The sequence below is a fragment of the Crinia signifera genome, chromosome 7 (genome assembly GCF_055691185.1).
Source record: "Crinia signifera chromosome 7, ASM5569118v1, whole genome shotgun sequence".
Lineage (NCBI taxonomy): Eukaryota > Metazoa > Chordata > Amphibia > Anura > Myobatrachidae > Crinia > Crinia signifera.
In genome coordinates this window covers 38961568-38976831 of record NC_139223.1, presented here as the reverse complement: position 1 = coordinate 38976831, position 15264 = coordinate 38961568, and the positions used below count along the sequence as shown (strand labels likewise).

At 43.6% G+C, this 15264-nt stretch overlaps 1 protein-coding gene across 2 annotated transcripts in view; it reads left to right on the top strand.

Moving 5' to 3' along the window:
• Positions 1-458: 458 nt before the first annotated feature.
• The window catches only part of SCNN1G (sodium channel epithelial 1 subunit gamma), a 32493-nt gene continuing 17687 nt past the window's right edge, over positions 459-15264 (top strand). Inside the window, exons 1-3 of one of the 2 annotated variants that reach the window (XM_083152864.1) lie at positions 459-892; positions 4417-4746; positions 14455-14755. In XM_083152864.1, coding sequence (XP_083008990.1) covers positions 4424-4746; positions 14455-14755 — 624 coding nt within the window. In that variant the 5' untranslated portion in view covers positions 459-892; positions 4417-4423. Of the gene's footprint in view, positions 893-1368; positions 1508-4416; positions 4747-14454; positions 14756-15264 lie in introns of those variants that run through there. The other variant, XM_083152865.1, reaches the window with a different exon arrangement.

Here is a 15264-nt window from a genome sequence, read left to right as displayed (position 1 = left end):
GAATCGGACCCTCGCATTGCTCGCTTCGCTCGCAATGCTTCGGGCACGGTGGCTCGCTTCGCTCGCCACAGCTTTAATGACTTCCTCCATGCCCTAGTGGATGGTAGGGCATGAAATACCGCCTGTCGGCACATGTCGGCTCAAAAAACTGTGAAAAACCCATGTCGACCTTATGACCAGTCGACCTTCCTCATGTCGACCTTTATGCAAATTCGACCTTTATTCATGTCGACCTTGGCCCATGTCGACCTTAAGTCAGGTCGACCTTCCTGCCAGTCGACCTAGTGGGGTCGACCTAATGACTGTAGACCTAAGTTCATTCTAATAGATGACCGCTTCCCATTGCAAATAGGGGGTATTTGCAATATGTAGCACCAATACTTGTGTATTAACGCCTTTTTCCCTGTAGTATGTAAGATTGCGAGCAGCGTCCTAAAGTGCATCAAAATAGTTGATCCTTTACTAATAACTATTATTAAAATAATAACAACTAGCTCACTTCAATAAAGACGTTAGACGACTCTGATATTCATTGTATGTATGGGCCACTAGGTGGCGCTGCAGGTCTTATCCTATACACCTTTGACTTGACCTAGAAGTTGAAGCAGGTTTCTTAGTACTGATGCAGTAGGAGCATAGCAGTTAGTAGGCAGACATGGAAGCTTCATGTAGGCAGTGCTAACCCCTGTGGCAGTCAGCAAACTAGCCAAGAAGTGATGCACAGATCTCAGCAACATGACAATGGAAAATTCCAACTACAGGATTAAATAAACAACCAACAACTTCAAGCTCAGAGTCACCATTCCCTGAAGCAACAACCACTGTATCACACTTTCCTTGTGTGTCTGCAATCAGCCAACATCAATAAACCTGACACTTTGGGACTGCACAGGTGAGACACAACAGAGGGAATTCTCTATTTTACATAGAAGTGATAAATTGTGTACATGTGTGTGTATAATATATAATATATATATATATATATATATATATATATATATATATATATATATATAACCCATTTGTTATACATGCACATTATATTTTAATATTTTATGATTTATTCCAAATCATTTATTAAGTAGTCTCAATGACCAGTTGATTTCAGATGTACACAGTGACATACAGGTACAGGACAATATGTGATCATGTCAATGTGTACCAGGGTCTGGATGATAACACATTGGATATGATCAGGGAAAACCAATCTTAATGAATGAACTCAAAGACGTTTTCCTGTGTCATCCCTGCCACACGCAGCCATGCAGGTGTGCCGCACAGACTTGTCACTTACTGTAGAAACGTTGGGATAATATTTAGGTTATCCCAGGTCCTCCCAGGAATTTAGCGCTCACTTTACTGGGAATAGCACAGGCTGCATTTACACAGGGTCACAGTGATGCTGCATCAGTACTGGAGACGGGAAATTGTGTTAAACCTGCTATACCTGTCTGTATATCCAGTCTAGAAAGAGACAGTCCTTACTGCTTCAGACCGGACCTAGCAGGTACAGTAGATAGTACACCAGCACATTCTGTTCATATTTGGATAATCTTTATAGGTTTTGTGTAGAGAGACTGAGATCCGGCTCAGATTATACTATCAGGTGCCTGCAACAGGTGAGAGCTCTACTGGCTCAGCTGAAACCTAATGGGACCATTTGCCCCCCTATAGAACAACAAAGGGTGTATATATTAACCGTATTATGCCCTAAAAAAAGGATTATTTTTTTTTACGGATTTATTTGATTTGAATGTTTTTGGATATTTAAACAGTTTTTGTTTTATAGCTGTTGCTAATGGATCTACCCAATTACTTAAAAATATTATTTTTGTACAATACATAACTATTTGGAAAAAACTATACTAATATATTTGTTTCCTATTTAGATGTACAGTATTTCATTTTTGTAACTTTTTTTATTATTATAATTAGTAAGCTTTTAAACCTGATTTACAGCAGAGCTTACATGAAGTGCGGATGTATAGATAGTTCATCATATTTTTACTATGTGGATTTTATTATATTATAGTCTTAAACTGTAATGCTCAAATATTATTATTATTATTTTTATTATTTTTTTTTACTTATCTTAATCCCCTAGTTTTAGGGTATCAATGGAACCCAATGGTTGCCAAACAAAAAAATCCCCCAAATTAATTTTATGACCCCATTAGGAGCCTTGACCTACAATTTACATTTACAGTGTTCTTTGCTGAGACCTTTTCATTGTACTGCGTCTGTGATTTGTGCACTTGGGGCAGTTTTGTACAAATATTTTGTGTATTGTTGGTTGGATGTTTTGCTCCATAAAAAGAAATTTGGGTACTTGTGTAATATCTGGGCTCCCGTTTTTCTTATGAGACTGCGGGACTCGCTGCGCTCGCCACGCTTCGGGCACGGTGGCTCGCTGCACTCGCCACACTATATAAAATCAACTCCATGCGTAGTTGGATAGTAGGGGTATGAAAAAATGGGGTGCATTTAACATGGGAGCCCAGATAATACATAAGTACCGAAATTTGTTCTAAATTTTATCTTTAAGCATAATTAATTATCCTTGCTAGGTTGTTTAGCCAAGTGAATTTGTCAAGATAGGTGTGAAAACTTTTGCATTCATCATAACGACCTGTAATGTTACCTTGTATAGGAAATATAATCTTTTTTTACACAACATTTTTTTTTATTTATATAACAAATGTGAGCGACGCTGGTATTTATAGGGGATATTTTGCACATCGCTCACAGAGATGTTGGTACTCAAAGGGTTAATAATGTTAGGCAGAGAGAGGTTATAGTCACCTACAGTGGTCAGTTTAAAAAAAAGTTGAGTAAATCGCTATGTGGGAATCTACTGCACAACAACAAATAAGTTCATAAGTTGATGTACATTTTGTTTTTGAGTGCGTTGTTTATGAATGAGTGGCAGTAATATATTTTACATATTAATGTAGCTTTTAGTGCAGAGGTATGCAATCTGTGGATCGCTAGGCTTGTGCCTCGCACCTCTGCTAGCCTGGCCAAAGCTCGCCCTTCACAGATTCTCTGGGATTGGATGACTAAAGATACATTTTATGGGCTTCTCTCCGCAGCGCCGTGTGAGGGATCCATCACGGTTCCCTCCCAGCATGGCCGGCGCCGTCACTCTCCGCATGCGCAGAGGGACTCCCAGGTCTCAGCCCCGGAAGTCCAGGGACAGCGCTGCGTCCATTTGCGTTAATAACCGCATATGTTACTTGCTTTATATGCGATTTATTATGTGCATGAAAAAGTGGGGAAACAATCCTGGTTAAAATGTGATTGAAAACGCTTTATGTGCTTTCATTTTCAACCAATAATAAAAAAGTGCATATATTAGCCAATAGAAACCTTTGTAACAAACCTTGTACGTTCATTAAAAACATAGGGGGAATATTTCATATGGAATGTTGCTATAGGCAACCAATCCAATACTTTCTATTATCTTCTAGAAGGCGCTAAATAAATATGTAGACTCTGATTGGTTTCCCATAGCAACCTCCCATGTGAATTAGAAATCCTATCTTAGTAATTTCCCTTATAGAATTTGACAGCAGATAAGAACCATTCGGACCAGTCCTAGTCTGCTCGTTTTTTAACCATATTTTACCGTAAACCCTAACTGATCATTATTTCTGAGTAAGGATATCCTTACAGTATGTCAGTCTATCCCAGGCATGTTTAAATTGTTACCTACTGTACCACCACTGATGGGAGGCTATTCCACTTGTCCTCTACCCTTTCTGTGAGGTAATTTTCCTCAGATTTCCCCTGAATCTCCCTCCAGTGTCAGTGCATGTCCTCGTGTTCTAATACTTCCCCTCATTTGAAGGATGTTTCCCTTCTGGAAGTTTTTACAACCCTTGATATAAAAAAAACAAAAACCTAAAGCCACCAACAGCCTTCTGTGTGGTCCTGCTAGTCATGTCTTTATTGCCACTTTTTGGGGAAGAGAGTTCACCTACTTTCCCGCTCACTTCTCCTAGGTCACATTTTGTGGAACAGTTGGGGCAACCTTGCTGTGAGTCCAGTGAATTGGCGTTTATAATATGGCTCTCACTTGTCTATGGAGAGCGTATGCTCCTAACTGAATTGACCTCTTTGTGGGCCAGATGTAGTAAGCTTCAAAATGGGATAAAGTGGACAACCAGCAACCAACAACAGCAGCTCATACCTGTCATTTTTCAAACCCAGCCTGTGACATGGCAGTCAGGAGCAGATTGGCTGGCTGTTTCTCACTCTCCGTTTTATCACTTTTTCAAGCTTGATACATCTGGTCCTAAGTCTAGATAAACAATGCATGCAAATGGGTGAAACCAGATACTACACATGCACAAAAGTCAGCTTCATATGCAAGTTTCCATAGTCACCTAATGACGTGTATTTTGCATCTACCAGATTCATCATGTCCAACGGTCCAAAGAAGAAACTGACTCAAAAGTTAAAGAAGACCCTTCCAGTGACGGGTCCACAAGCTCCCACTCTGTATGAGTTGATGCAATGGTACTGCCTGACCACCAACACCCACGGCTGCCGCAGGATAGTGGTGTCCAAGGGTCGCTTACGTAGATGGATTTGGATTGTGCTCACATTAACTGCGGTGGCCCTTGTCTTCTGGCAGTGCGCCCTGCTACTAATGTCCTATTATAGTGTGAGTGTGTCCATCACCGTGAACTTCCAGAAAATTACCTACCCTGCCATCACCTTCTGCAACATGAACCCCTACAAGTAAGAGAATGTGTGGGTGGGATATGATTCTCAGTGGTACATATGTGAGTTCTGGAGTTCTGGAGTTCTGTCCAAGGCCTGCAAGGCAGTGGTTCACAAATGTTCTTGAATCACCTCGCTCTAGCGTATCAACATTTTTGGACAACACCCTTAGGATAAAAATTGTTACTGAGAATTTTTGGAAAAATTGATTACAGTAAATTGTGCCTATTTGTCATCCTTAGGATCAGTTATATGGTGGTGCACAGTTCTGCTTCTGATTGGCCGCATGTTTTATGGTTGGAAGCCACTATCACTGGTTTAATATCCAATTGACTGTGTATTGATCGACCATGCTTAGCTGAACGCATCTAGTTAGACACCTGAAGATAGTTAACCGTGTCTAGATCGACAGTCATGAAAGTCAGATGCAAGTTTTGCGCTTTTTTTGGTACAAGTTGACTTGGTTCGTACTTTACTATCCAAGTGGACATCGATTATAATAGTGCAGTGAGGCCTCGTGCCTGAAGCATGGTAAGCAGACACTGTGTACTTATAGTGTCCACGTTGACCGATATAACGGTTGCATCAATCTTTTGTTACTGTTAACCTAGACATGGGAGACTATCTTTAGGTGTCTACCTAGACGGGTTTGACTAAGGCTGGTCGACCAGAACTTGATCGATCTAGACCGTTTCGATCAACTATACCATAACCCAGTGGTAGCCAACCCTAGCCCTCGAGAGCTACCAACAGTTCACATTTTCCAGACAACCTAGCTGCTGCACTCATTAATCACTGACACATTTTAAAAGATACACAGATGGAGCTAATTAGCTGACTTGTGATTCTGTGAGGAGACCTGCAAAACATGCACTGTTGGTAGCTCTCGAGGACTCTGGTTGGCTACCCCAGCCATAACCCATTGGTTTTTCCTCTCACTTTGACCATAAATAATTTGATTTGGTCTTGAACCACTAACCCAAGGCCCCCCTGCAAGAGCCTCACAGCACCCCAGGGTGCCTAGGCACACTGTTTTGGAACCACTACCATAGGGCATAATTCATTGCCAGCTGTAGGCAGTAATCCAGGCTCTAGGCTATTATAATGTTTTTTTTCATAACAGTGTATGGTTTACCATTACAATGAATGTTGCAAGCATTATTATTTGATCTATTTGCGCAGCACCTGATCCGATGACATATCTTATTCCAAGTGAGCCCTTTATGTGATCTGTGTGGTTTGCGAGTTTAATCTGTAGCATTGTCTGTGTTTTTTATGCCTTACTTCTTAACAGTAACAGAGATATTAGTTTTGTGTTACTCCTCTGTGCACGCTAAGAATAAGTTGTGTCCGCCAGCTCTTTGCACATCATTGTCAGGAGGTATATGTATGATTGTTTTCTGTGCTGTACTGTAACCAAGAGGTGTGCAATCTGTGGTACAGCACCCCATGTGCTCCCCCAATGGTTATATTTGTTGTTTATTCTTTAGGTATTGTTGGATGTGAAGTGCCCCAATGCTAGTCTCCATATTGCACCTCCAGAGAAACATCATTCCCTGTACCAAGATGACCACTGAGTCCACAACTTAGCACGGCACCTATACACATCAAGTATAGAGCTTTGGGGAAGCCCAGCACCTTCATAAGTGCCATGCACGGCCTGTTGGCAGCTGGGCACACCTCCAATAGTGACACTGGAGGGGCTGCGGCCCCCGGCTGTCTATGCTCTCATTGGAGCACATGCATACTGCTCCCGCTTCTGTGCACCTTGCCTTCATTCAGGGTCACTAATATCCCTTTCACATCTCAATGCCGGTATTGCAGATCCGAGTCGGACCTGGGATTGCAATACCGGGTCCAACGCTTTCACGCTATACCCAGATCATCCATCGTACAGAGGGCCACCTGGGTTTAATCTTTCTTATAACCCTGGGTAGAATTGCCGGGGGGTGGTTGGGTTATAAGCTGTGGTGCTTTCACACTGCACCTCAACCCAGGTCCATATGTCACCAACACAGCAATAACACGGTTCCAAGGTGCAATGCGAAAGGGGCAGTGCAGCTCCAGAGGGGTGGGGGGGGGGGGGGGGGGGGGGGCTGCAGTACAGTTCAAATAGGGGAACCACATCAACTGCCACCAAATGCCATTGCAATCTGACTCACTGGCTGTGGGTGTGGCTCCCCTATTTTTATTTCGAGCCCCCCCCCCCCTCCTAGAGCCACCACTGCCGGGGAGATTACTCTGGTATTGTACCTGCATTCTCTACCTTGTGTCTCAGAATTATAATTTACAGCTGTAACACGCCTCCTGCGTAATAACTAATCTCAAGCATTAAGAGTATGTTTGTCGCTAGTAGAGGTGGCCTGCTTTCCCAGTAGTAAGCCATAGATGATTACAGCAGAACAGTTTTGTGTAGACGTCTTTTTTGTTTTCTATTAAATGTCAGCGCCAAGTACTTATTGCGTAATTTATTGAAGTGCCAAATATAGAGTAGACCTTGATGGCTTAATTATTGTATATAAGTGGGCATGAAAGGCTGGCAGCAGACATCAGTACAAGCCTAGAACGTTCACTATAAAGATTTTATTAGAAAATAAGTGACCCTTCCCCACACACAGCTCATTGCGAAATATTCATTTGGTGCTTTGAACCCACTGGCAAACATCTGTGTCTGGCGCCTGTTGGCAAAATATATGTTTCATGTTTCCAGAACCAAGAGTATGTAATCGGCAATGCAGAGTCTTTTGGACAGTGATCACATGTACACTTATTACCAGGGGAGGCTCAACTGCCAGTGAGTCAGTGTGGAACGGCAGTTGGTGGCAGTTGCTGTGCCTCCCCTATTTGAATTTTGATCTGTGCTGCAGCCACTCCTCTATTACTGCCCTGCTTATGACTGAGGAGTCAGAACTGCTCTGTTGGCAAAGTGGGTGAGGGGGGTATGGAAGGGACTGTGGGCTATACCGAGACAGCTTTAAGCATAAATATGGCCTTTTTCATGTATATGAATAGAGGGTAGGTACAAAATACTACTAGGGTAGGTACACAATACTACTCTACATCTGAGCGAATATACACTTTTTTTTTCATGTGGGAACACGTGCGCATGATCACCAGTCACCCATCAGAGCAGCTATTCTTGGTTTTGAATGGTGGATGGTAATAAAGCTTCATCCAACTGAATTGATAAATACTCCAGCACTCATCCACTGAAGATCCAAGTTCCAGCTTGCCAATACATTTGGCCTGTATCAGGGCAATTCCCTATTCTGCCTACACTGGGGCAGAATGTCGGACTTCCTGAGTCAGGGATTTTTAGCCTGTTGAATTTTCCCAACAGATCGCAGATTATTGATGTCTTGCAGATCGGACTACACAAGGCAGAGTCTGGGCCATAGAGATGTATGGCCGACATAAGGTTAGGAATCAATAATCTCTACCCTAAACATTCCCACACGCACTTGACAAGGTGAAATCTGGGGCGTGCTTCGTATGTTGATCTTCACCTCCTGTGTTTTGAATCAGAGAAAAGGCGCATCGTTAAAACGTTCGAAAAAATTCATTATGGGGATATTTCTGGTAGACGTTAAACCCATGATATCTAATACAGTAAATCAGTTTGCCATAATAAAAAGCCCTACAATGAGTGTATCTGGGACCTATAGTACGTATGTGTATTTTTGGACAAATATGCTGAACTTATGTACTTAGGATAGTAGACATTGTTAATATTCCGTCACCTGCAAATGGGACTACCCCACTAGAGTGGTTCTACCTATCCAGGTGAATTATCCCCGTAGCATTACACATCCAGTGCTCCCGATCTCACGTTATGTAACACCTGTTGGGTGATTACACTACACCTGTAGGGAATTTAACTTCATAACGAAATAGTTCGACAACTGCATTTATTCTGACTAGAAGTCAATGGGTCTATGCTAATAAGAGCCCAGTCTAATTACAAATCAGCAGTCCAAGCGATTACTTCATGGCCAGACTACAAACCCCATCATGCCTTGCCACAATTTTGCTATTAGGGAATGCTATAACTGTGGCAATGCATGCTGGGATGTGTAGTTTCACAACAGATGGAGGGCCATAGTTTGGCCATGCCTAGCCTTAAGACATTGGCCTCAGTGTGGGCCTGGGGTTGGCGTTAGCAATGGTATAGTTCTTGGAATAGCATAAAAACCAGAGATCAATATAAAATCATTTCTAGTTCTCTGTCATTTCTTGTGCTGCCGGGTGCGTAATGGACTGATTGTTGTACGGAGCCCTGATTTGTATTCAGACTTCTATATGGATTACTATAGTTTGCAAAAATATTGAGTATTGATTTCAAAATGAAGACCTTCAATAAGTCATAACAATAAGGAGATATATGGGTCGCTCTTCAAATATGAGTTTTCTCTATTTAGTTCTTCCTAACATTGTATTTGTACTCCTAGTAATGTCCTTTCCTTAGTCAACTCCTGAGTATCTGCATGGCTAAGTTGGCTCAGCAGACAGTCCTACAAATTATAGCAGTGATCCTATTGTTACCAGTTGTTCAAAGTGCAGTTATTGCAGCTACAAGAGAATGTACTGTTCCATATCTGCCCCCAGACACAGGGCAAGTAATGGAAGTATTGTTCCCTATGTCCCCAGACACAGGGCAAGTAATGGAAGTATTGTTCCCTAGCTGCCTCCAGACACAGGGCAAGTAATGGAAGTATTATTCCCTATGCATTTCCCAGACACAGGACAAGTAATGGAAGTATTGTTCCCAGTCTGGCTTCCAGACACAGGACAAGTAATGGAAGTATTGTTCCCTATCTGCCCCCAGACACAGGACAAGTAATGGAAGTATTGTTCCCTATCTGCCCCCAGACACAGGGCAAGTAATGGAAGTACTGTTCCATATCTGTCCCCAGACACAGGGAAAGTAATGGAAGTATTGTTCCCTATCTGCCTCCAGACACAGGACAAGAAATGGAAGTATTGTTCCCTATCTGCCTCCAGACACAGGGCAAGTAATGGAAGTATTATTCCCTATGCATTTCCCAGACACAGGACAAGTAATGGAAGTATTGTTCCCAGTCTGGCTTCCAGACACAGGACAAGTAATGGAAGTATTGTTCCCTATCTGCCTCCAGACACAGGACAAGTAATGGAAGTATTATTCCCTATGCATTTCCCAGACACAGGACAAGTAATGGAAGTATTGTTCCCTATCTGCCTCCAGACACAGGACAAGTAATGGAAGTATTGTTCCCTATCTGCCTCCAGACACAGGGCAAGTAATGGAAGTATTATTCGCTATGCATTTCCCAGACACAGAACAAGTAATGGAAGTATTGTTCCCAGTCTGGCTTCCAGACACAGGACAAGTAATGGAAGTATTGTTCCCTATCTGCCCCCAGACACAGGACAAGTAATGGAAGTATTGTTCCCTATCTGCCCCCAGACACAGGGCAAGTAATGGAAGTACTGTTCCATATCTGTCCCCAGACACAGGGAAAGTAATGGAAGTATTGTTCCCTATCTGCCTCCAGACACAGGACAAGTAATGGAAGTATTGTTCCCTATCTGCCTCCAGACACAGGGCAAGTAATGGAAGTATTATTCCCTATGCATTTCCCAGACACAGGACAAGTAATGGAAGTATTGTTCCCAGTCTGGCTTCCAGACACAGGACAAGTAATGGAAGTATTGTTCCCTGTCTGCCCCCAGACACAGGACAAGTAATGGAAGTACTGTTCCCTATCTGCCCCCAGACACAGGACAAGTAATGGAAGTATTGTTCCCTATCTGCCCCCAGACACAGGGCAAATAATGGAAGTACTGTTCCATATCTGTCCCCAGACACAGGGAAAGTAATGGAAGTATTGTTCCCTATCTGCCTCCAGACACAGGACAAGTAATGGAAGTATTGTTCCCTATCTGCCCCCAGACACAGGACAAGTAATGGAAGTATTGTTCCCTATCTGCCCCCAGACACAGGACAAGTAATGGAAGTATTGTTCCCTATCTGCCCCCAGACACAGGACAAGTAATGGAAGTATTGTTCCCTATCTGCCCCCAGACACAGGGCAAATAATGGAAGTACTGTTCCATATCTGTCCCCAGACACAGGGAAAGTAATGGAAGTATTGTTCCCTATCTGCCTCCAGACACAGGACAAGTAATGGAAGTATTGTTCCCTATCTGCCTCCAGACACATGGCAAGTAATGGAAGTATTATTCCCTATGCATTTCCCAGACACAGGACAAGTAATGGACGTATTGTTCCCAGTCTGGCTTCCAGACACAGGACAAGTAATGGAAGTATTGTTCCCTATCTGCCTCCAGACACAGGACAAGTTATGGAAGTATTATTCCCTATGCATTTCCCAGACACAGGACAAGTAATGGAAGTATTGTTCCCTATCTGCCCCCAGACACAGGACAAGTAATGGAAGTATTGTTCCCTATCTGCCCCCAGACACAGGACAAGTAATGGAAGTATTGTTCCCTATCTGCCTCCAGACACAGGGCAAGTAATGGAAGTATTGTTCCCTATCTGCCTCCAGACACAGGACAAGTAATGGAAGTATTGTTCCCTATCTGCCCCCAGACACAGGACAAGTAATGGAAGTATTGTTCCCTATCTGCCCCCAGACACAGGACAAGTAATGGAAGTATTGTTCCCTATCTGCCCCCAGACACAGGACAAGTAATGGAAGTATTGTTCCCTATCTGCCCCCAGACACAGGGCAAATAATGGAAGTACTGTTCCATATCTGTCCCCAGACACAGGGAAAGTAATGGAAGTATTGTTCCCTATCTGCCTCCAGACACAGGACAAGTAATGGAAGTATTGTTCCCTATCTGCCTCCAGACACATGGCAAGTAATGGAAGTATTATTCCCTATGCATTTCCCAGACACAGGACAAGTAATGGACGTATTGTTCCCAGTCTGGCTTCCAGACACAGGACAAGTAATGGAAGTATTGTTCCCTATCTGCCTCCAGACACAGGACAAGTTATGGAAGTATTATTCCCTATGCATTTCCCAGACACAGGACAAGTAATGGAAGTATTGTTCCCTATCTGCCCCCAGACACAGGACAAGTAATGGAAGTATTGTTCCCTATCTGCCTCCAGACACAGGGCAAGTAATGGAAGTATTGTTCCCTATCTGCCTCCAGACACAGGACAAGTAATGGAAGTATTGTTCCCTATCTGCCCCCAGACACAGGACAAGTAATGGAAGTATTGTTCCCTATCTGCCCACAGACACAGGACAAGTAATGGAAGTATTGTTCCATATCTGCCTCCAGACACAGGACAAGTAATGGAAGTATTGTTCCCTATCTGCCCCCAGACACAGGACAAGTAATGGAAGTATTGTTCCCTATCTGCCCCCAGACACAGGACAAGTAATGGAAGTATTGTTCCCTATCTGCCCCCAGACACAGGACAAGTAATGGAAGTATTGTTCCCTATCTGCCTCCAGACTCAGGACAAGTAATGGAAGTATTGTTCCCTATCTGCCCCCAGACACAGGACAAGTAATGGAAGTATTGTTCCCTATCTGCCTCCAGACACAGGGCAAGTAATGGAAGTATTGTTCCCTATCTGCCTCCAGACACAGGACAAGTAATGGAAGTATTGTTCCCTATCTGCCCCCAGACACAGGACAAGTAATGGAAGTATTGTTCCCTATCTGCCCACAGACACAGGACAAGTAATGGAAGTATTGTTCCATATCTGCCTCCAGACACAGGACAAGTAATGGAAGTATTGTTCCCTATCTGCCCCCAGACACAGGACAAGTAATGGAAGTATTGTTCCCTATCTGCCCCCAGACACAGGACAAGTAATGGAAGTATTGTTCCCTATCTGCCCCCAGACACAGGACAAGTAATGGAAGTATTGTTCCCTATCTGCCTCCAGACTCAGGACAAGTAATGGAAGTATTGTTCCCTATCTGCCCCCAGACACAGGACAAGTAATGGAAGTATTGTTCCCTATCTGCCCCCAGACACAGGACAAGTAATGGAAGTATTGTTCCCTATCTGCCTCCAGACACAGGGCAAGTAATGGAAGTATTGTTCCCTATCTGCCTCCAGACACAGGACAAGTAATGGAAGTATTGTTCCCTATCTGCCCCCAGACACAGGACAAGTAATGGAAGTATTGTTCCCTATCTGCCCCCAGACACAGGACAAGTAATGGAAGTATTGTTCCCTATCTGCCCCCAGACACAGGACAAGTAATGGAAGTATTTTTCCCTATCTGCCTCCAGACTCAGGACAAGTAATGGAAGTATTGTTCCCTATCTGCCTCCAGACACAGGGCAAGTAATGGAAGTATTGTTCCCTATCTGCCTCCAGACACAGGGCAAATGCTTTGTACAGGACCTTTTTGTATGACACCTAGAGCATATATAAATATGCATTGCTTATACTTTCTAAATCTTACAAATGCAGTCTGAGTACTGACATAGATGGTGTGTTCCTACTCTGTAAGTAGTTATTAATAGAAGAATGCATTGTTCCTATAACCTCCTTCCTGGCTACACACTACAACATAAATATAACATTCTGCCAATGTTTATTACTGTCCCTGTTTTGGAAACACAATGCACAGATCAATATACAGCTGCTTTATATATCCTGGGGGTGTAGTACAGATGGAGCAACTTATTGTTCCTGTTTTCTTAGCCCTGCAGACATGGTGTAATGTATCGGTGCTCCACCAGAGATGCCGTCATTAGGACGACAATCAAAAGATCGACATAAAAAAAGGTCAACGCGCGTTATGACGACATGGTCAAAAGGTTGACACGATCAAACGGTTAACATGGAAAAAGGGTCGACGTGGATTATTTAGTTTTATTTTTTTTTTAAACGATTTGTTTATACTTGACTATTCCAGTGAGCATAGAGGGGAAAAAAGAATAGTGCGAGGCACCGTGCCTAAAGCATGGCGAGCGCATGGCATTGGTGTCCATGCAACCCTATGTTGACATAGACACCAAACAGTAAAAAACGTGTGTCACCCCTTTACCATGTGGATCTTTTTTCATCTTGACCCTTTGCCTTTGTTGAGCGTCTGATCCTGTCAATCTAATGCATGTCGCCCTTTTTTGCTGTGTTGACCTTTTGACTGTCGACCAATAGCGGTCATAAAATGACATAGTATTTCTTAAAAGACAAATTGTTTCCGCAAATTGGGTCTCCCCCCCCCCCCCCCCCCCGGGAAGTTGGGCAAGTCTCCCGCATTGTAGCACAGCCCCTTTTCCCCCCTTACCCGCTGTAAAAATGTCCAAATTTCGCGGGTCCACGGGGAGGGGGCGGGGCTAAAATGACTCGAAACGCAGCATTTCGCATCATTTTATACCCTCCCCCCCATCCACGAACCCGATAATTTATACGACTGCCAGATGTGGGGGCGGGGCTTGGTGACATCAGAGTCGCCCCGCCCCTAAAACGAAGCCTCGTCCAGCCCTGCTTCACTCACAGGCTTCTCCCGAAGAGGAGTTTAAAAAAGTCGGCATGTATGATAATGTAAAAATGGTACCCCCAATCCTTTACATGCCTTTGCATTGGTTTGTTCCTCTCCAAAGAGGCGTAGTTGGCAGCAGGTGCCCCTTTAGATTGGCAAGGGTCTGCAATGTTGTATACATCTTTATTCCATCTATATGGTGTAGAAATGTTATGTATATATTAATGAATTTACTTTGGGATTGTGTCTTGCAGGTATAGTGTAATTAAACCATATCTGACCGGACTTGATTCACAAACTGTTCAGGCACTGAAGGATATTTATGGATACGTAGATCCCATAACTCGCAGGCGCAGGGACTTGGGAATGGCGAATGGAACCTCAGAATGGGATAGGAATTACATTGATAAGATCCAATTATTTGTGGTAAAAAACCAGACTGGAAACACACTGCATACGGAGGATCTGTTCACGCGCCGCCGGAGCAGGATGAGCGCCACCGTAGTTCACAAAAACACAGTCAGAGATTCCGGGAACATTGTGGGCTACAAGCTGGTAAGTGTCATGGACCCGCCAGTGCTTGTTCTTGTAGAGGCGCGTGGTGGCTGCGGGGTGGTGGCTACCATGTAATCTGGCCAAGCACAAGTAGCGGCCATTTTGCTGAAATGACAAATGACTTGTCCCTATTCCAGACACGGATTTAGAATTCACGGGGCCCTAGGCAAGATAACAGTTTGGGCCCCCCTCCCTAAAACAATCCATACTACTATATTTTTGCTGCTGATTGCAGGCGGCATCCATAGAGTTGGCATGTGCACAGTCTACCGATAAATGCTCAGCCGCATGAACATCGGCGTCGTGTACAAATCTGAATCTGTCACATTTACAGGAATCTGACTGCCCACAGCGGATGGAACCATTTGATGATACAAACATTATCATCCTATTAAAGAACATCAAAAGGACTTCCAAAATGTGGGCAGGTCCATGTGATGTCATGACGTCACATGTTAATCGGCAGGGCCGCCACTAGAATTTGCGGGGGCCCGGGACTGACCTTAAGT